General features: G+C 43.6%; 1 protein-coding gene across 1 annotated transcript in view; it reads right to left on the bottom strand.

Moving 5' to 3' along the window:
- LOC133009321 (PDZ domain-containing RING finger protein 4-like) overlaps positions 1 to 19878 on the bottom strand; it is a 51588-nt gene extending 31710 nt beyond the window's left edge. Inside the window, exon 1 of the mRNA XM_061076796.1 lies at positions 19810 to 19878. Within this exon, the coding sequence (XP_060932779.1) occupies positions 19810 to 19878 (69 nt within the window). The remainder of the gene's footprint in view (positions 1 to 19809) is intronic.
- Positions 19879 to 20703: the final 825 nt, after the last annotated feature.

Below are 20703 nucleotides of genomic sequence, written 5' to 3'. Positions count from 1 at the left end.
GAACCGCATGCGAGGGATCCCTCTTCCAGGACGGACAGAAGTGCAATGGATGCCACGAGTACTAGGTATATTGTCGGCAGGTTGTTGCCTTTTTAGTCCGCGATCAGCTCCCACCGTGATCGGGTGCCGCCGTAATCACGATCCGATGACAGTCTTGGGATCCGTCATCAAGGTCTATGATCTCTGCCAGCATGATGTGAGATTAGGCATGTAGTCGGTTGAGGTCGATGAATATCCTACTGGGGACTGGAGGAGATTGGGGTGGAGGAGGGGTTATGCGCGTCGCTGAAGGACGCCTGACTGCGGAAGAGAACAGAAGGGATTTTTAAAGTTTGCCAGGTGCTGAATGATTGGCTGAAAAGCCCGCGCCAGACTTGATTGGGCATTTAGAAACGCCCACGATCAGCTGATCACTTTGCAGGTTAGGTGCTCCGTAGATCAGCTGACCGTGTGCAGCTTAAGTCTTCCTCACTGAACTTGCGCTGAGCTTCATTTCAATGAGGAGAGACTTGGTTTTTACTTTACAATATTTATTTTGTAAACACACAAGATATGAATGTTTACGGTCTGTGGCATTTAGACCCCTGTGAGATGTCAGGGTTAGAAGGGGGCGGAGCAGGACATCGAACAGGAACACCCCCAAAAGAATAAGACGAAGAAGGTAGATCAGGGGAGTGAGATAATGATGAGTCTTACCTCGTGTTGTAGTATTCTGGGAAGTAATACATGCTTTGGTAAACAGACAATCATAACATTTATCTAATAGAAATATAGAGATGACTCGTAGAGTGCACCTGCAACCCGAGTGATAATTATATGAGATGAAGGTCTGGAGACCAACGTAAAAGATCATGTGCACAGGTATATTATGGGATCTAAAATGTAGAACATAACTAAAGGTTATCAGACAAAGGGTTAGGTCCACGGCTAGATTATAAAATGCTAACAGAATTATATCTCAGTAGAGTTACTGAAACCGGAATTTAGGTTGCTTGTTACGAAAAGAAAGGTCCGCTGGACCGGAAGTGAATGTCGTGGTGAGTGCAGGGTCTAAATGTGGAACTTAATAAACGGTCAGCAAGGACCAAACTTAAATAAAAGGTCGTTTGACCAAAATGAAATTAAGGTCCAAGACCAAATGAAATAAAATATCAACAGAAATGCAAATCGGCACGACCACCGTAACAGAAATTAAAACGGCTCGGCACACCGTCAACAGAAATTAAAACGGCTCGGCACACCGTCAACAGAAATTAAATTGCATGGCAAACTTAAATGAGGGTCCGCTGGACCGAGTTAAAGCCATGGTGAGTGCAAGATGTAGAACTTAATAAACGGTCAGCAAGGACCAAACTTAAATAAAAGGTCGTTTGACCAAAATGAAATTAAGGTCCAAGACCAAATTAAATAAAATATCAACAGAAATGCAAATCGGCACGACCACCGTAACAGAAATTAAGTCAAATGACAAAATGAAAATAAGGTCCTTTTCTTGCTTGCGCTGGACCGAAAGTAAAATACAGGGTGCACATACGCCGCTCGCACGTATGGGGTCCTTCCGACCGGATGTAGTGCAAAGACCGTGTATGTGAAGAGCAAGTGCCCAGGTGTGTGTTTAATAAGAACTTAACTGTGTAACTAGCATGACTCAAGAGTGAGCAGCTAATACGGAACCACCACCAGTTATATGCAGGATTTACTGACATCGGGTTTTTCAAACTTTTGATTCGAAGAGGAGTGTGTATGTGAGAGGATAGATATCGGAAATGAAGGCAGAAAGATAATCTTCCCAATTGTTGTAGTGAACCGAGGGAAATACCTTGTTAGGTGGGAGAAGTAGCAGTTCCTATCATGAATGCATGCGCTGAATGGAGTGCAGGCAGCGTTTGCTTTAATTAAACGTGTTTATGCTGGTGAAGACCCATGTTTTGTTTTAGAGGGGAGGTTTCAGCAATGAGGAAAACGGGACAAATGGAGAAGGCCGGGGCTTGCAGCCATTGTTCGTAAAAATCCCCCAAAAACTCGCGAATGGAGTGCATTTGTGAATAACTGCATATAATCAGAAGGATGCACTGCTTTAAATATGTGTATATATATATATATATATAAATATATTTATTTTTTTTTTTTTATATTTTTTTATTTTTATTTTTTTTAATATATATATATATATTTTTTTTAATATTTATTTAATTATTTATATATCTATTTATATAAAGAAGTGACGTCGCTGCAATCGTGAAAATGGGGCCAGACGCAGGTTGGATTGGCACCTTTGCGTGAGATTTCGAGTCCCATAGATGGATTTTTTTTTTTTTTTTTTTAATTAAATGGCTTCATTAGGGATGATGTGCATCGCGAAGTGCTGAGGAAAGCAGCTGCTGCTTTGTGACGTATTAGCAGCAAGGGAGGATTTTGTGATGTCACAAATATGCTGTACGATTTTATTTATTTAAATTCGGGCTGCGGGACGTCGAGTGATGAAGCGTTTAGTTGGAGAGTGATGCACCTGACTCCGGGGAACTATCAGGGGGGGATTATCCACGGATGAAACCGCAGGACCTCTCAGGAACACGCTTCTGGCAGTTTAAATTAAGTCACCTGTTGCACTGGCACCTTGGTCAGATCACGACGTGCCTATTATCTCGCCACTGAAGATAGTTTGTATTTTAATGCGTACGTAAACGCGTTCATATTTTATTTATTTTATTTATTTTTTTATGTGAAACGATGAGTTGAACTATTTACATATGAAGAATGTGATTTCATTTGTTTATAATAATATATATATTATCTATATATCTATTTGTTTTTTAAAATCATTGTAGCAGACCATTTAAGTGAAATACCAGGGACACAGCAAATGTGTAGTTGGTTTGTAGCTAGCAGGTATAAGTGTCCTCCTCCACTCTGCTCTCATTTGAACTAATGAGCACTCATCACTAGTTATCAGGACCTGATCAGAACATGAAGAACTTAATGTTATTGAATTCGCTCCAGAGTTTGAGTCGCATTACCGTCATGAAAAGACTCAACATTTTGTGCTCAGTATACCACCATACAAATGAGCTGAGCAGCATGGATTCATGCGTTTACCCATTAAACAGCAGTTATATCTACTTAGGAAGCAGAGCACCTTGACCTGCGAGCTTACTCATTTATTTGCTTTGTCGGCCACGTCAGTCTAATTAGCCAGTTCAGGTGTGTATTGCATGCTTAACACGGCGCGTTTTTATGATTCTGAAAAATACTCCCGTGTCTCAGATTAGATCGCTGAATACGCCGATGCGTCGGGTTGTTGACTCTCCCGACGAACAGATTGTGTTGTGGTTTAATGTGCTGAAGCACGAGGAACAGCTGATCTACGACTCTGGACGCGGGACGCGCTGCTGAGTGCTCCGGTGCTGCGGCGTGCGAGGGTTTTAGAAGAGTGTCGATGTTCTGCGCACTGAGGACCGGGGACTGCAGAGTGGTCCGAATGATATTATCTAAAGCTAAAGTGGTTGCAGGAGTGTTTAAAAGGACGATGTATACTTATCTTCGGGAGGGGGCTTTAGAAGAGGTCGCTTGTTGAACTTTTGAGACCGCGAACAGGTGCGGCGGGGGACCGGCGGGGGACCCGCTGGGGACCCGCTGGATCGTGCTCCAAGCTGCGATCCGGCTGAATCAATGGACGGTTTACTTGAACCGCTGGGTCACGGAGCCGAGAAGGAGGCAGGCCTGGAGCCGCGTGATGCCGCGATGTTGAAGCTGAGCGATGAGGAAGTCGGCCCCCCGTAGACTCGTCAGGTTCGCTCGGCGGAAGCTCCTGCACCGACGATCCGTAGATTTAAACGAATATTTGAATGCTGGGTCCGAACCTCTTGGTAAATAATCATTGTCGGGATCCGACGTTGAAATGTAATTGAGCTAGATGAGCAACTGCTTGCGTTATGCGCGTCGCTGAAGGACGCCTGACTGCGGAAGAGAACTGAAGGGATTTTTAAAGTTTGCCAGGTGCTGAATGATTGGCTGAAAAGCCCGCGCCAGACTTGATTGGGCATTTAGAAACGCCCACGATCAGCTGATCACTTTGCAGGTTAGGTGCTCCGTAGATCAGCTGACCGTGTGCAGCTTAAGTCTTCCTCACTGAACTTGCGCTGAGCTTCATTTAATAAGCTGGAAGCTCTTTTTGAGCACCAACAGTTTTGCTCCTCGAAGGTATGCAACATTAAGGTAATTGTTTACTGCAATAACTTGTAACAGTCTCATTTTCTCCATCTCCCCCTCTTCCTCTTCCCTATTGTACATTTTCCTTATTTCTCTCCCGCCACTGACAGATGCCTAATTGTGGCACAGTCCTGCCAAGTGCAAGGCGCAAGGACGCTGAAGCTATTAGTCATAAGAAGGCAGAGCTGCATCCTCTGACCCCATCACACTCCCTGCTGCAGACACAAGCTCCAGAACTAGACACCTCGAGCAGAGGAAGCCTAAGAAGTGAGCCACAGCAGCGGGGGTGCGGCACAACACACTGAAGTGGACAGGTTTTTTTTGTTCCTCGTCTGCCGGACGGTGTGTGGTGTTGGCAAGCGTATACCACGGCAGCCGCTTGGCAAGGATCCCTGCTCCATGTGGAGCCAATGTAACACTAGAATGAAACCAAATGGCTCTCTCTATTGGAAGGCAGAGGAGGGGGGGCTGTTGGTGGAGGGCATCTGCTCAACATTTACCTAGTGTTTTATAATTAGACGAGCGCAACTGCTTGGTAGCAAAGCGTCTGTTCAACTGTGATTCTCTGATAACAATTCTATGAGTTGGAAACAGGCGGAGGAGGCCTGGAAGCAGAGACAATTAGTGAAGCTAATAAAATATGAACCATATTGCGAGGGAAGGGAAATCTGTGTTCAAAACATACAAACCTGTGGCAGGGTGAAAGTTGGTCATGACAAATGCTAATTGGTCCTAAGCAGCAGTAGGGCAACCTGTTTAAGCCTGCTCACATCTGGCACTCTGGGTTTCCTCTTCCAATCTGTATCACGCATTTCATTTTCTGCCAAAGGATAAAAGCTCAGTGGGCGCAGAAATAGAGTTCATTTGAATATCCTATTATTCTAGACAACAAAAACTACAATACAAACTACCCCACCTCCATCCCACTGGTTTGTGGAAGTGCTTCAGTCACAGTTCAGGATCAGCTGACAGTTGCAGGAAAACAGGTTGAACTGTTTACATTAATTAATGGCTCGCTCTAATTTAGGTGAGACAGTAAATCAGTGGAAAGTGTCAGCATGCATAAAAGATGTCCACAAAGACAGTGTTAACAGTTTTGCATCTTTACGAGCAACTCCATGTTCTACAAGCAACACAAAATGGTCTATAAAATATCTAAAGCTGCTGCTGCGATACTTCAATTATGGCTGAGATTAGAGGCTGACAGATATGGATTTCAACTGTCTGACTCCTTAGATGTTATATGAAATGCTTATGGCAAAGAAATATAATTGAAACATATATTTTTTTCCAGTTTATCCATAAACCTACTCATAAATAACTATAAATTAAAAGAAAAAAGGGTATAATCAGAGTAAAGAACTAATGATAAATATTTTTTCACATACAATGTAAATATATCTTCCGTTTATATCCTGTAAAATAAGTGTTCATATCAGCGTATTTCTGCCAAAATAAACCCAGATACCAATGGGTCTTTGAGGGGCTTATATTGTCAGATTATATTGATCAATCGATAAATCGTTTAGGCTCTAAGGTTACCATGCGTCAGTTCAGCAGTTTATCTGTATCTTTTTTTTTTAATACAAAGAGTAACGTGCAGTTTCCTGACCTTTAGTTTCCACTTTCACATTCCTTTCTGCATATGGATTAAAGTAATACAATCTCATAAAATAATATTTAATGGCTCTTGCTTTATATTTCACCTAGACATGGGCATCTAACCTCTTATCAAACCTATTTCACAAGTTATGGACCTATACTTGACTTTACTGCTCCATTTTATGAAAGGAACAGAGCAGCAGGTTTTGTGGATGGAATTTAATTCTCCAGAATCCGTTAAAATGCAGTTCACTAATGGAAAACAGCACAGCGCAATTTATGGTCCTCGGCTAATGGACATTTAGCACTTATGAGTAGAATATATTTAGCACGGGGAACTGTGAATGAACCAACCTGTGCATCCTGCAGATCATAGAGATATCAGATATGCTGCTTTGGCAATTTCACACACTCGCGCTACAGTCAGGATTTGTCTCTTCAGAGATGCTAGAACTCTTCTCTCAGCTTATTTCTTATTTTAAGTCACCTAAACTGTGACTTACTGTGCTGTAAGTGCTGCCGAGGAAGATCCATGTGTTATAATCTCACAGATGGTTGGTTTTCACAATTCATCCAAACATTGTTCCATAAAGAGGCTGAACATGAATGCCAGTCATACTATTTATAACCAAAGTAAACTGCATTCCAAGCATACATTTTAGCTTTATACGTTGACTGTGTATAAACAATGAATGTGAATGTGTCAGGAATGTGACGCCAATGCGGAAGATGGCGACTTGTTGCAAGAAGAGGGACATTTCTATAGAAATCTATGAGAAGATGACTTTAGTTTATTGTCTCAATTACTATAGTTTCAAGTCTTCTTCGATACAGCATTATGTTCCTTTATTAACTAAATCCTTTAGAGTAAAATTGACGATAAAATGTGGTTTGCACTGGGGTAATTTTTCGGATCGCAATTTAGCTGTCCAAACCTGACCAACCCTGAGAGAAAACTAATTGAACCCTAATCCGAAACGCATTTAGTATATTCTGTCCGAACTAAGCCCATTGTTTTCCCAAATTACAGCAGTAGTAGAGTAGTGGAAAGCAACCCCGCCCACATGACCGAACCCGAACCGAGCCCAAATGTCATTTAAAACATTTTATCTCTACCCAGCCAGACCAGGTCAGGTATCAACACTCTGATAGCAAATGCCATACGTATCATTATAGCAGCAGATAAGCAGCCAAACTGAAAATGGTGAGAATGCCAAACTTGAGGCTTCAAAACGGCAGCTCACAAACCAATGGGTTATATTGGGCTTCCACTTAGTTTGCTCCTACATTATATTACTCAATGATATAGCCTCCTTTTAGTTAATATATATTTCTGTTGAGGTAGGCTTATCATTTCAGTGAACACAACCACCTGCAGACCTTTGCAGGCATAAGAAGACGTGGAAGAATATGTTCGATTTACCCGGGGCCGCCACTGAGCTGCAGACCTGTCAGACAAAGGCAGAGAGGAAAACTACCAAATTCATTCCCAAAAGCAAACAAACAAGTGTGATAGATTTTCCCCAAGCAACTGGGATATTTCCAGACGCCGTGTTTCCTGAAATACAACTGTCTCCCCGGAGCTGGGAAATCTAGTGGAGAGACACGCACTGTGGCTCGCCTCTCGAGACTACACAAACACATAAACACACAGAAGTGTCAAGTGGGAGCTCTCTCCTTGCTCCTTGTCCTTTTTCTAAACACAGCATTCTGTCAGTTCCCCGACGAATCGCAGCCCTCAGGTGAAGGAGGTATCCCATCCTCGTCCCACCCCCTTTCTCCCTCTCTCTCTTAAAACATGCTCGGCTATTGATTAATTCACAAACTAAAATGCACTTGGTGTATAAAAACAGACATTTGTGTATTGATTAGTCCTCAGCTATTCCCTCAGGCTGCTTCAGTTCCGAGGTACGCCTCTGAGGAAAGCGCTGTTTTTAAATCAAATTCACTTTCCTCCTGAGTCAATATCAGACCTTTCAATGTGACCAAATGCAGTGGATATAACTTACATGAATCACGAACCTTGTTCACGGGGAAATAAAAGTGTAATTTAACTGATGAGTGTGTTTGGCTGCAACTTTAACAATTCAGAGCGCTCCTCTGTGTGTCTGTGTCATGACAGCAGCCGCTCCCACCTCACATTTGACGAGCGACGGAGAGAAACTGACACGGACCGATGACACTTGGAGTAAGTGACGTGCCAGTGACACTAATAGACTACCACTCAGCGCGCCCCTGACATTATGCAGTCTTTGTCTTGTCTTTCTTGATCCGTGTGTATCTCACAGACAAGTTGCAACCACAGGACAGGCAGACTGACAAAGGCGGAGTCTGAACCTGCACTAAGGCACTCAAAGTTTATCTCCAGATACATTTTAGCAAATTAAGAGTCATAAAGAATGTTTTGCGCATGTTACAAAATGCTTTATCTATATTTTGTATTCAGTAGGCAATCCAAGATTAAAACTTATTAGTTTATTCATTAATTCATGAATCCAATGTTTTTATAATTTTGTGTCTATGTGAAAATCAAATGTAGGAAATGAAAAAGACCAAATTTGTTTAAGACTTTGAATGTGTCTGATGTGAAGCCTTTGTCTTGCACTTCACTAACTTGCAGCCATTCTGAGTCCAGAAAGCGAAGCCAATGCAGAAGTGCCTGAAACCTTTATTCTCTCAAGTGATCAGGGGAAGGTAACACTGAAGAAAGAAGTATGTTTCATGAAAAACTGCTCCTATGGCACAAGTTAACATTTCCATATCACCTTGATGATCTCCATCGCAAGTTTTATTCAACACAGCATGATGTTCATTTATTAAATTATGGTCACATTTAGAGTCCCATAGGCGATATAGCACAGTATGCGTTGGGGCATACAGTGTGACTATTACGGCCAATGGGTGCAGGCCACAGGTTTAGGTGGGTGTGTATCCTCAAGCTCTCAGTTAGGCTTCACCCCTCACTCCTCCAAATATGGCTACTTTTGGATCAAAAAGATGCTAACCAAATTACTAAATTTAAGGCTTCAAAGCAGCAGCATGGTGATGGTGATACCTAAGTTAATGTGATGAGTATAAACTTACGCATCAACTGAAGTGGCCCTGGTGAGTTTGAATCCAGTGATAAAAAACAGATATAGGGGTCAGTTTATTTGAAATGAGGCAAACCCATCTTGAATAATTAATGGGAGGTAAAAGCTTCCCTTCTCAGTCGGCAACTCTTTATGACTTCAGCCCAAACTGTGAATTTGGTTTGCACCAGTGCATTTTCAGCCTTTATTAAATTACGATGCCTCATAATGAGTCCAAAGCAACACATTTTCAAGCTGAGCCTGTATGTGAATGAGGCAGGTGGCCCCCCCCCCAGTGTGTCAGTGTGCCTGCGAGTGTTGAGGCTGTGAGGAAGGAGGCCTGGCTGGGAGAGGATCTGGGTTGTGTAGGAGGCGCTGGGTTGACTCCAGTGCTGCGGGGGAGAAGGAGCGCGGCCACCGCTCCAACCTCACAAAGAAAAGAATGCATCCACTTCCTACTGTGAACTTCTGCTAGCTGCTGCTTCACAACAATGGTCTGTGTTCTAAAAATGAAAATAGAACTTGCAGGGTTTCTCCTACGGAGCGTTAACATTTAACAAGCTCCACCATTAAATGAATCAACCCGCTGACCTGCTTACCTCAAATTCCAATGAGACTGTACATTCAAATAGAGTCTGCAATCCAATTAAATGACATAAACAGTGAGGTGTCGCGCCACATTGATGAGGCATTGATTTCATGTGAGAGAGGCTGCAGGTTTTTTAAAAGCCTTTGTGATGCTCTCATTGCAAAAACAGCTCATTAAAAGCCGGGGCCTTTGAAACTGTGTCAGTGTGACAGTGGCAGCAACAACAGAGCCGAAGTGCCGCTCGCCACGCTGGACTTGAACACATCGCCACATTGTAACCTGAAAACGGAAACACAATCTTCATTAGGGAAAAGCTTAGGGCTAATAATAGGCTTCCTAACGCGACCAAGTTTTGGATTCGTGCCCTCAGGAGTGACTGTTAGATCGCTAATGTAACTGCAGCGGCAACACTCACGGAGCATCTTATCGCTTTCTCTCCCCAGGGTCCGGGCGTGCGAGCCGCGGAGGAGCAGGGAGGTGTGAGCGTGTCGGCCCCCCCATCAAACGGCTGTCAGGCCGGGGCTTATCACTGGAGCAGCAGGGGGTGCCGGCTGACCTGTGGAGTGACACGCACCATGGCTGCCTCACCCGGGGGGCTCTGTGTCACCCTGATACCCCCCCTCTCCCTCTCCTCCACCCCCTACACACTGATCTCCTGACCCATGCCAGCATCAGTCTCCCTCTCTCTCTCTCTATCACACGCCTGTCACAGACGATCATCACCTCGAGGACTTGCAGGATCGTGCAAAGGTTGGAGTATTAAAGTGAGAGTGAGGTAAGAAAAGGAGGGTGGAGGGGTAAAGGACAGACAAACAGTGAAAGGGGGGCTGTCACTGAAAGGGTCCGCCGCAGGACCTCGAGGCTTTGTCACCGGTTTCTTATCGAGAATATATCACACAGGCAGCTCCGGCCCTGACACCTTCCTATTTCTCCAAATGTCAGCGTGGATGTCGGAGCCCATATCTCACGGATGAGAGGAGACTGGACGCTGAACACATTGGAGGGTACAGATAAGGGAAAGTCAGGGCTTTTTTGTCAGGTTCTCTTTCATTTCACCAGCTGCACTGAAACACTCAATGATGCTGATCTCAGATTCATGAATAGAGACATTATATACCATTTTTAAGAGTGAATTTTTTTTGTTTAACTTTCCAGTTGGTGTGCTGAAGCCAGCGAGTTCTAGGATATGATTAACCTCCACCTCCATGTCTTTTTCTTTGTTTGTTTGTATTCTGGATTTCGCAAAAACTACTAAACAGACTTCCATGAGATTTGTAGTAATGATGTCACATGGGATAAGGAATAACCCAATAAATGTTGGCACATATCCAGACAAAAGGGGGGATATAGGATATCCCTTTCTTTAACATTGTGAGATTGAGAACGTTTTCAACAGTTCCACAGAAAATAATACATTTCCAGAGCTCAACACTTTGCTGTATGTGGACCGTGTGGGTGTGGTTTGTTAAGATTTGATTGACACTGGCCCCTCCCTTATTGAGTTCTCTAGAAAAAACAAATGTAAGCTGCTGAATGTTAAGAAGAAGGGAATTGATCTAATATGAGCTTGTCAGTAGATGAGAAAGGAAAAAGAAAAGAAAAGGAAAAGGAAATGCTTTTGGGATAAACGGATAGTCGGATTTTATTTCATGGTTTGAAAAATTCTAATTGTTTCCCCCCATTGGAGCCCTCACTTCTTCAATTACTAAGATCAACAACAAAAAAAAGAAATCTCCCAATCGACAGTTTGAGCTTGGGTAGAAAGTTGAGGGTTTACGTGAGATCACATTATTCAATACAAGCTTGGTGGGAACATTTTTCTCTCAAGGCCTTTGAATATCAGAGGTGCATAACTTTTCATAGCTGCTATGTCTGTTACATTTATAGAATATTTTTCTGAGCTGAAATCCTCTTCCTTCTCTGAATTACAATCGCCCACTAATTGGGAAGAGAAGGGAAGACGCGTTCTCATGAATGGCAATAAATTAATGAGGGCCCTTCTGTCAGCTTAAACAAAGATAATCAGCTAAGAGGCACCCGGGATGCAGCTGCACAGCCCTCTGTGTCTATCCCACAGTTCTTTGTTTTTAACCAGTGTTTGTAGAGAAACCCACAAGCTGTCAGGACTGTTTGCACTCCACACACACGCACAAACACACAAAAACACACACACACACACACACACACACAGAATTGGAAAGCAAAAACAGTCCAAAGTATCCCATCACACATTCACACATATGCACAACATATTTAAGCAATTAAGCACTGACACCAACCCATTTAGACAGCTACACAAATTCTGTACACACACAGTCATATTTCCATGGACAGTCATGTAAGCACAGAGCAGAATTGTGTGTATGTGTATAAAGGGATAAAATAGGGCTGCTTTAAAATGCATAATGTCATGTTGTGAGTCACACTGGGGAAAACAAGTCATGGCTAATAATGAGGGGGGCAGTAAAATATGCCTCCTTTGTCCTTTGTTTACTGGCAAATAGACAGTGATGAACAAAAAGACCAGGACGGAAAATACTTTGGTATAACCCAAGTCCCACACAGTAACATGGAGCCAGATATTTATACACACACACACAGACATACACATACGCCAACTGAGTCATCTTACACAGGGTTTCATTCATTAAATAGATGCTCTGGTTCACTGGGGATTAGCATGGAGATACTCAGGCATGTAGTTCACTTCCTTCGTCCCTGCAGCGGTCTGATTGAAGTTGACGGCTTTTGATCATGACGAGCATGTGAAAGTAAAACACGCACTAAGACAAGGCTCAATATTACTCATGGATGACACCACGCTGATGTCATCCTCATTCGCCAAATTCAGACTTACCCAGACTGAGATTATCCCCATGAGTTAATGAGGTGATGGGAATTTTTTTACCTCCAGCAAGAAGGTTGTGTTTTCGTCTGTTAGCTGTAATGCTCAAAAACCACCAGATGGATTACCCTGAAATTAGGTGTGAAATATGCCTTCTTTGTCCTATGGGTCGGGGAAGATCCCTTTACATTTTGGTGCAGATTCAGATTTTCACTCTTTTTGTCAGTGTGAGGTTCTACATTTTTCATCATTTTCATTAATTTCTCAGAGAATAATTCTTGGATCTTGATGAAGGGAATTGGAATTCATGAGTGTGTGAGATTTGGTAAATAAAAAACCAGATCTAGTGAGTTAAAATGTGGTTTCATAAGGGGACTGTCGGGCCTTGAGAGGTATACACAGTGTCAATCTTTTTTTTAAAAGAAGATGAAAGGATAGGTGCGTGAGTATGACAACATCTGGGACTTTTCATGCTTTTATAATTGGGCACAACATTTGTCTCGGAGCAGAAAAACTCCAAACTACACTGAACACACAGGAGGGAGATGTGGAGAAATTCTCTGATAAACAGATTTGTTTCCTCAGGGAAAATGGTATCTCCTGGTTTTATTTGTGTCCAGCTCCTTCTTCGCTCATAGGTGAGATGAACCAAATTTTGAAGAGCAATGCTCCTGTCGGGTTGAAAAGATGTGACTAGAGGCGGAGGTCTGGAGTTGATGCGTTGGCTGAAAAGGTCAGCTGGGTTCTTAGTGAGATAAGACACAGATGAAAAGGGAAAGGTCAATTCATCAGCTCCCTCTTAAATCCCCTCTGCTCCTTCATAGCTGAGATTAAGTGGGCTGACTGATAAAAACCCATTGACTTCATGTCTTGTGGCAAACGTGGCATCATCTGTATCAGAGCAGTGCAGCGGCAGCACCACACGTCTCCAATTTAAAACGAGTGATCTTGACGAAAATCCATTTTTTATCGAACTTCCTTCTGGATTTCCCCTCATCTTACATTTTCATTGTATTTAAAAACAAACCATTTCAATCTAGGAGCAGTGAAGCGATCAAATGTGTGATTCACACAAAATTAGATAATGAAATCTCCAATTATACAGTCAGCGTGACACAGTTGTGCAACACACAAATATGGAAATAGCTTGGGATGCCAAGAGAGGGGAGCTATAGAGTAAAGAAGGAGGTGTGTAAACTGCTTATTAGTGAACAGGCAGTGGAAAAAGATCATCTCAGCATATTTAGATCCCAATGTTAGCAGGAAGCAGCGACACTCAAAGAGCTTGAGCTGGCCACTGGAGTGAGGCTGAGAAATATGGTTCTTTATACCACACTGCCAAGGCAGAAAGAGAATTTGTCAATGTATGCATCTAATCTGGACTTTCTCTGTCTGTAGAAAATAATTCAACAAAAAAAATCTAGATTATTCATCAGGCTAATATTTCCTAGGTGGACACAAGATCAATCAAGCAGCATGTCTCTCCCTCTCCTCCCCCTCTGTCTTCACTCCTATCAATTTTAATGGCTGAGGGACATCCTTCAAAAAAAAAAAAAAAAACATAATGGGACAAGAAGATGGATGAGAACATTTGCAGCCGACTGTCTCTGCCTCAGTGGTGAGGTACGGGGTGGGGAGGGAGGCTGATAGCAAGGTTCAACAGCCTTAATGTACCGTCAAAGACATCACAGCCACATGCAAACTGATGAGTGGGAGCATTTGTATTTATGTTTCTTCCCATGTAAATTTCCTTTTCACATGGGCCTGCAACATTTTTGGTTGACTCTACAGAGAAGAAGTTCCCACTTAAAATGGGAATAAAAACATTGATTATGCAGTAGAGGTGGTGTAATATGTGATATACTGGTATTTATGATAACCATGACAGTTAAACAATCACATATTTACATTAGGTTATATAGAATATATAGGATTAATAATCATGGTCCTCTTAAATACTTCACCCACTCAACATAGTAGGGGTTGGTATTTTGGAATATATTGAGTGTAATTCATTTGCATAACAAAAACACGCAATAGACAAAATAACTAATTTAATTGATAGCATTTTTTTTTCAAACTTTCTACAGACATTGTGATATGTAATTATTTTGAATTCTTTTGATAAGAATGTTGAAAAAAACCTGGTACGATGAGAGCTCAAATGTTCTGTACAGAATTTTCCCAAAAGATGTTTACAGACAATAGAACCGGCCACAGAATGGTTCCTTGATGAACTCTGATGTCAGTTTTGTAGAGATTTTCAGTTACACACATTTTATTCTGACATATAAACAAATGCCAGTCGAGTAGTCACTTTTTTTAAATCATCTTGAGGTGAATTGCCAGAACAAAAGAACAAAAAGAAACAAAAGTTTCTTGACCACTCAGGCTTTGAGAAGTTCTCCAACGGAAGTTCAACCAAGAATGTCCAAATGTGCAGAAAATGTTCAAAGCACTGTTTGACTAAAATAAAAATGTTCTCACTTTGTATCACTACAAACTACATTCAGACATAATGCCCTTTTTCACACAAATGTAGTCTTTCTGTGTGTGATCCATGAAGCCCAGACAAGCCTGCCAACATGTCTCTGAACGCCTGGAGCCTGTGATAGCTGCTCAACCTTTTATTGAATGCATATCCATTACACACATGGCCAGTGGTGTCGCAGCCGCGGGAGCAAGTCGGCCTTGTCCTCCTTAGACCATCTCCGGTCCACAGGTTTCACATCTGGTGCTGCTACAAAGAAAAGACTATACGGCCCACAACAGCAGGGTCGAACCCCTGGGAACCACCTTCCACCCTGTGAACAAATGAATTCCAGATCTGCTTCATTTCACTTCTGTCCCTCCTGTCCAGTCAACCTGGTGACATCGCTCAACACGACGCGGCTAAAACCCTCCGATTCCATTACCGTCGACCTCATGAGCGCTCTCTGGAATTCATGAACACAGCTTTCTGGTTTCATAGTTGGAATTTCCACTGTGTTTTTGTTTCCTGTGGACGTGTATGTGTGTGTGTACACACTGTGGGTGCTTCATTCTCATTCATATGCATCAGCAAGTTATCAGGGACTGCTGTGCCTCATTGAGCCGGGAATTGCTGCTTTCCATTTATTTCTCAAATTCAGCGGAGAGTGACTCTGCTCCTGTCTAATACAAACTTCAAAAACTGGTTGTGCTACTTTCCAAACGTAATGTAGCAACAGAAAAGAAACCCTGGCTTATTGGAAAATTACAAAACAGGATAAAGAAATATGGAGTTTTGTGCTGCACCGTGGAGAATGAAATGCATTAGCCAACGACATAAACAGAAGCTGACTGCTACTGTAGCCCAGCGCCGACTTAGCATCATCGCTAACCGTTGAGTTTTGACACCCATCGCAGTCTCTTTGGGTCTTTTTGTTGTGATCGCAATTTGCAAAGAAAGTTTTTGTCTAAACACATTTAATTAATGCATCAACAGACACGCACACATAGAAAAAACCTCATCCTACACCACATAACTAAGCTCCGGTGCGTTGTTCCTCTCATCAACATCTGCCATCCTGCTAATTAGCCCCCAAAAGCCACACATCACTGGGTTTCAGTGGTGCACGGACAATGTGTGACACTCCCGAGGAAAAGGGGGGGTGCTCACAGACACAATGGGAATTTCAAGGCCCTGCCAGATCACAGAGCAAATCAGATACAGTATGTTATTGTCTGCAAGAATGGCCTCTGCCGCCTGGTGGAGGAAGCAACGAGTCTGAATGAGCGCAGTGGAGGAGCTGTTAAATCTCAGGTCAACGAGGCTTCATCTTTATTAACCAACCATGAGAAAAAAAAGGTTTCCTACTTCTTCTCCTCCGCACAGAGGGGAATCATTGGAAGGTTAACATGGATGGGATTCAGCAGAGAGCAGCCTGGAGCAAAGGTTGAAACAAATGAAGTCAAAGGAGATGAGCGATCAGAGGAATCAAAAAGGAGGAAGAGAAACAGATGGAAGGATAAACTCGGAGTGCATAACCCCGCAAAGCCCCAATAGTCCCCTCATGAAACCACTGCAGCGAGATCTTTATTTAGACCTCAACCGGATCAAACCCACTCACATGGCTGAATTTTTTACCTCAAGATCCATGAAAGCTTTGAAAAACAACCTGTCTTGGAATGTTCAAAAAGTGAAAGAAAAGATCCTGGATCCACACAAACATTTCATGGGTTCTTCCCTGACCCATATCGTAGGTCCTAAGTTTCGTGGTTATCCATCCGGTAGTTTTTGTGTATTCCTGCTAATAATACAAATACCAAACAAACAAATACCAATGGCAATGTAACCACCAGAGAAAGTAGGAGGCTGGAAAGTGAGAAAAAGAAATAGGCTTAAGGAAAAGCAAATAAAGCTGATTCAATAACTAAAGCAAGCTCAGCCTTGTGAGATAGCTTTGCAGCCCAGCTGAGAAAGGTGAGAGCACATTTCCATGCAGAACACCAGAAGCTGTGAGAACAGAGAGAAGGTAGAGCGACAGAGAGAGAGACAGAGAGAGAGAGAGACAGTCATAAATCTCACACAGCTACTGGGGTCAGGCAGACGGGGGAGAGTGCCAAAATTGTTTCTGGACACACAATTTGTTTGAATATATTCAACACCCCCACCTATGGGCGCCCAGTCAGACAAGGTTGAACACTTCAGTTGTGCCTCCTCTGCTGCTGCCAACAGGTGAGCTAACAGATTGCATGGTAAAATGACAATGAGCTGTTGCTGTCCACGGAATTAGAACCTAAAATATTTCTCAGCAGCTCTGGTGATAGGATTGTCTGTTGAGAACGCCTTTGATTACTAGCAACCTTTATTTTCGTAGAAGAGCAATATAACATTTCTTGCTTACTTTACTCATAGGTTAGGTAATAGGTCAAGCTGACAGTGAGCGCCCTCCGCTGGATCATAAGACAAACTACTTCAGACGGTCTGATGCTCTTCTCGACTGTATATTTAGAGTTCAAACGGGTCATTATAGATCCGATACAAACTTTTCCCCTCACGTTCAAATGAATGTTCGAATTTTGTATAAAAGGCAGGTCATAGCCTTCGCTGATTTGTCAGGCTCCAATCACAGGACCCCCTTCAACATGTATAATCAATCAATAAATTCTTGTCTTTGCTAACATCTGTTGTGCAGGAAACGTGCTATTATTTAAGCAATCCACAACAATCATGTCCAGCAGGACAAACATGCCTTCCTGTGTACTGTACATCCGCACGTGCTACAGTGTGTATGCAAGCGTCACGTTATATGTGTTTCAGAAGTGATAGTATAGACGGGGATTCAAAATGATACTGAGCCAGAACGCTTGTGTGGACACAGTTCGTTTTAGTTTGAAAATGGATGCAGCCTCAGAGTAGAGAATGCGTGTGTGTGTGTGTGTGTATATATATCTGTATAAAAGACAGAAAAAAGAGCAGAGCCAGGAGAAGCTGAGCACGTTAGACAGATGAAAGCGTGCATGTAAAAGGAGAGGGATTGGTTGGTGTTGAGTGGTGCTGCTGTCACAACACACGTCTCCTGACCACAAAGACACAGTGACACACTTCTGTAGCTGCCAGGAAAACGCCACCTCTCCTTTTTATTTCTACCAGCCGTGTTGCTTTTTTTATATATCTGCTGCGCTGTTGCTTCTCTTCTGTGTTCTGTGTGCTCAGCGAACATGTGCGTACAGGAATGTGCGCGTGCAGGACTAATGTTGTGTTGTTTTAATTGATGAAGGATCCTGTTAAACCCAACAATATCAATTCCTCTTAATCCTCTTCCCGTCCTCTTTGTTCCTCTCCCTGTATTAACGATTTTTTCACTTATTTCCTCATTCCCTTAATTTCCCCTTTACCCTCCTCCCCTCCCTATAGCTCCTTTCCGCCAAATGCATCTTTAACGGCATCCTCTCTATTCCCATCCCGGTCTTTATCCTCCACGCTCTTCATCCTTCCCGCCTTCCCTCCCACAGCGGTGATCAGAACGTTGGTGCTGATGCTGCAGCTCCTGCCTGAACCAGCTCACTGTGTAAGTGGGTGGACGGACGTGTCGGAGAGCTCCTGTCAACAGCAAAGTGCGCCCTGGAGACCGACCCACTTGGAAGATATACTGATCCTCCTTTTCGCTAAACAAAGAAAAAATAGTCGATGCGAATCTTAAAAAAATAAAAAATAAAACTAGTGCTGAGAGAGGTAAAAAAAACAGAAAAGACAGGCACCAACACAGCACTTTATTTTTTATGGTTCTTCTGAGACAGACCCTGCTGCGGTGGCAGACCCTTCGTGGTCTCTTGACGATCCTGTCCGTTTCCTGGCATTAAACCGACCATTAGAGAATTCAGCCTTGTTCTCTGCTGATCTGGAAGCTTGCAGCGACACCTCCTATCCAAAATCTGACTGGCGCTGTCCGTCAGCAGAGTTTGAGAGAGAGTCTCAAAAGTTGCACGTGATGAGCTGAGAGCATCAGTGGTTAAACCGGTGCTCTAGTTTACCTCCCCCCCTCCGCTTCTTCCTCATGCCGTCACCTCACAAGGGTAAAGGGAGACATCCCACGTCTAATTAATGCTCAGGATGGTTGTTTAAAACGGATAATGAGGCTGTGATCATGGCGGCGTGAAGACAGGCGCGAGTGGGAAGGGGGGAAACGAGCACGACTCCGCTTACGAAGAGACACATCGAGGTTCACAGTTCTGTCACAGGAAGAGGGGCTGGAGGTGGGTAGGTGAAATCGTATCTGATCTGCTTCCCCTCAGTATATGACACCTATTGTCTTCTGCTTAGCTCTCTGTTAACTCACTAAATAGCCCGAATAAATCGCAGAGAATGGGTTTCTTACAAAAATGCAAGATACTACTGCAGCTGCATCAGCGTGAATGAATCCTGAACCTTGTGATGCAAAATAGTGAATATGGGCTATACAAATATAATTAGATTATTGATCCGAAGCCGTTGCAGAAACGTTTAGTGTGTTTACTCGCTGAGATCGATACCTTTAAGACCAACGTGTTCTGCTGCCACATCACTGAACTCTCTCCAGAAGTACCCAAAGAAAACTTTGAATGAAACACCAATTACGTTCAACAACACATTCTAAACTCCGTCACGTAGAGGCCTCAGAAGTTCGTACAGATTTACCACGTACAATTTGCTGCATGTTCTCAGGTGCTTGTATTCTAAATGAAAAACTTGCTCCCTCAGCAGGATGAATGAGCCACACACGCTCCAGCTGCTCTCTACGCAACTGCTCGTTACTCAAAACACATCTGCTCATGGGTAACAACCCTCTTTCTCCAATACGCTGCCTCACTTTCACCCTGTGTATCCATCCCTCATTCATCCCTTCTTCCATCCGCTCCCTAAAACGCCCCCAACAAGGCTCCTCTCTCCTCTTTCCCCCAAAACAAACAGCAGCATCCTCTCTGCATAACACACATGATGGATCACACACAAACATGCACAATCGATGCCAGAGTTGGCCGTGCCTCACCTGTGCAATCTCATACAGCAGCTTGTAGTGTTCCTCTCGTTTCTGTAAAGTGCACAGATTGCAGCCCATTATAGTAGTCGTGGCAACGCCAGGCGTCCAGTTCTTTCCCCCGAGCAGTGGCGTGTACGGACACAGGGGGTCACCCTCCACTCCGGAGCGCCGGTTCTCATCAGTCACCCCCTTAGCAGAGCATCTCTCTCAGGCATCCCATTCACACATTCAGTCAGTCGGCTCAGATGAAGGCAGAGCTCCAGCTGAGTCTCACTGATGAAGGTTCGGATGAGGATGATGGGGATGCAGCGGTGGCACAAGTAGCAGCGGACGCCTCGGCCTGTGTGCGTGTGTGTGTCTCGTCTCTCCTCTCCCCGCTGCCGCTATCTCACAGACTCACACACATGCACACACTCGCACGCCGGAGTTGTGACTCTCTCGCTCACTGAGACACTCCCCCCTTTTTCTCTTCAGCAGCCCCGGGGCCACATGACTACACCGATACCAGCTCATGAATAATGAGAGGGAGCGCTGCCATATTCATGAGGGGGAGGTGGACGTAGGGGAGGGGACAGGGTGAGAGGGAGGAGTGCGATAGAGAGCGCGGGAGAGCTGGTTCATTAAAAGTGAGACAGTGACACAATAAGCTCCTTGTGTGAGCGGCTCCTGCCGAGGAGCTCGGACAGGGAGGACGAGGCGGAGACGGCTCACTGCGGCCGGAGGAGGTTCTTCTAAGGCTGATGGGCGACCTTCCAGCATCTGATGCAATTCATTTAATTTCTGATGGAAATAAATCCCATCGGCTAAGGAGAGATGAGCTGTGAATACGATTACGTAGGACATAAAGACAATAGGTTGGTAATCACAGGTCAATTAAGACAATGGCTGATACACATAAATGTG

Source organism: Limanda limanda, chromosome 8 (genome assembly GCF_963576545.1).
Source record: "Limanda limanda chromosome 8, fLimLim1.1, whole genome shotgun sequence".
Taxonomy (NCBI): Eukaryota; Metazoa; Chordata; class Actinopteri; order Pleuronectiformes; family Pleuronectidae; genus Limanda; species Limanda limanda.
The sequence above is the reverse complement of the archived record's forward strand: the minus strand, read 5'-3'. Positions and strand labels throughout refer to the sequence as shown.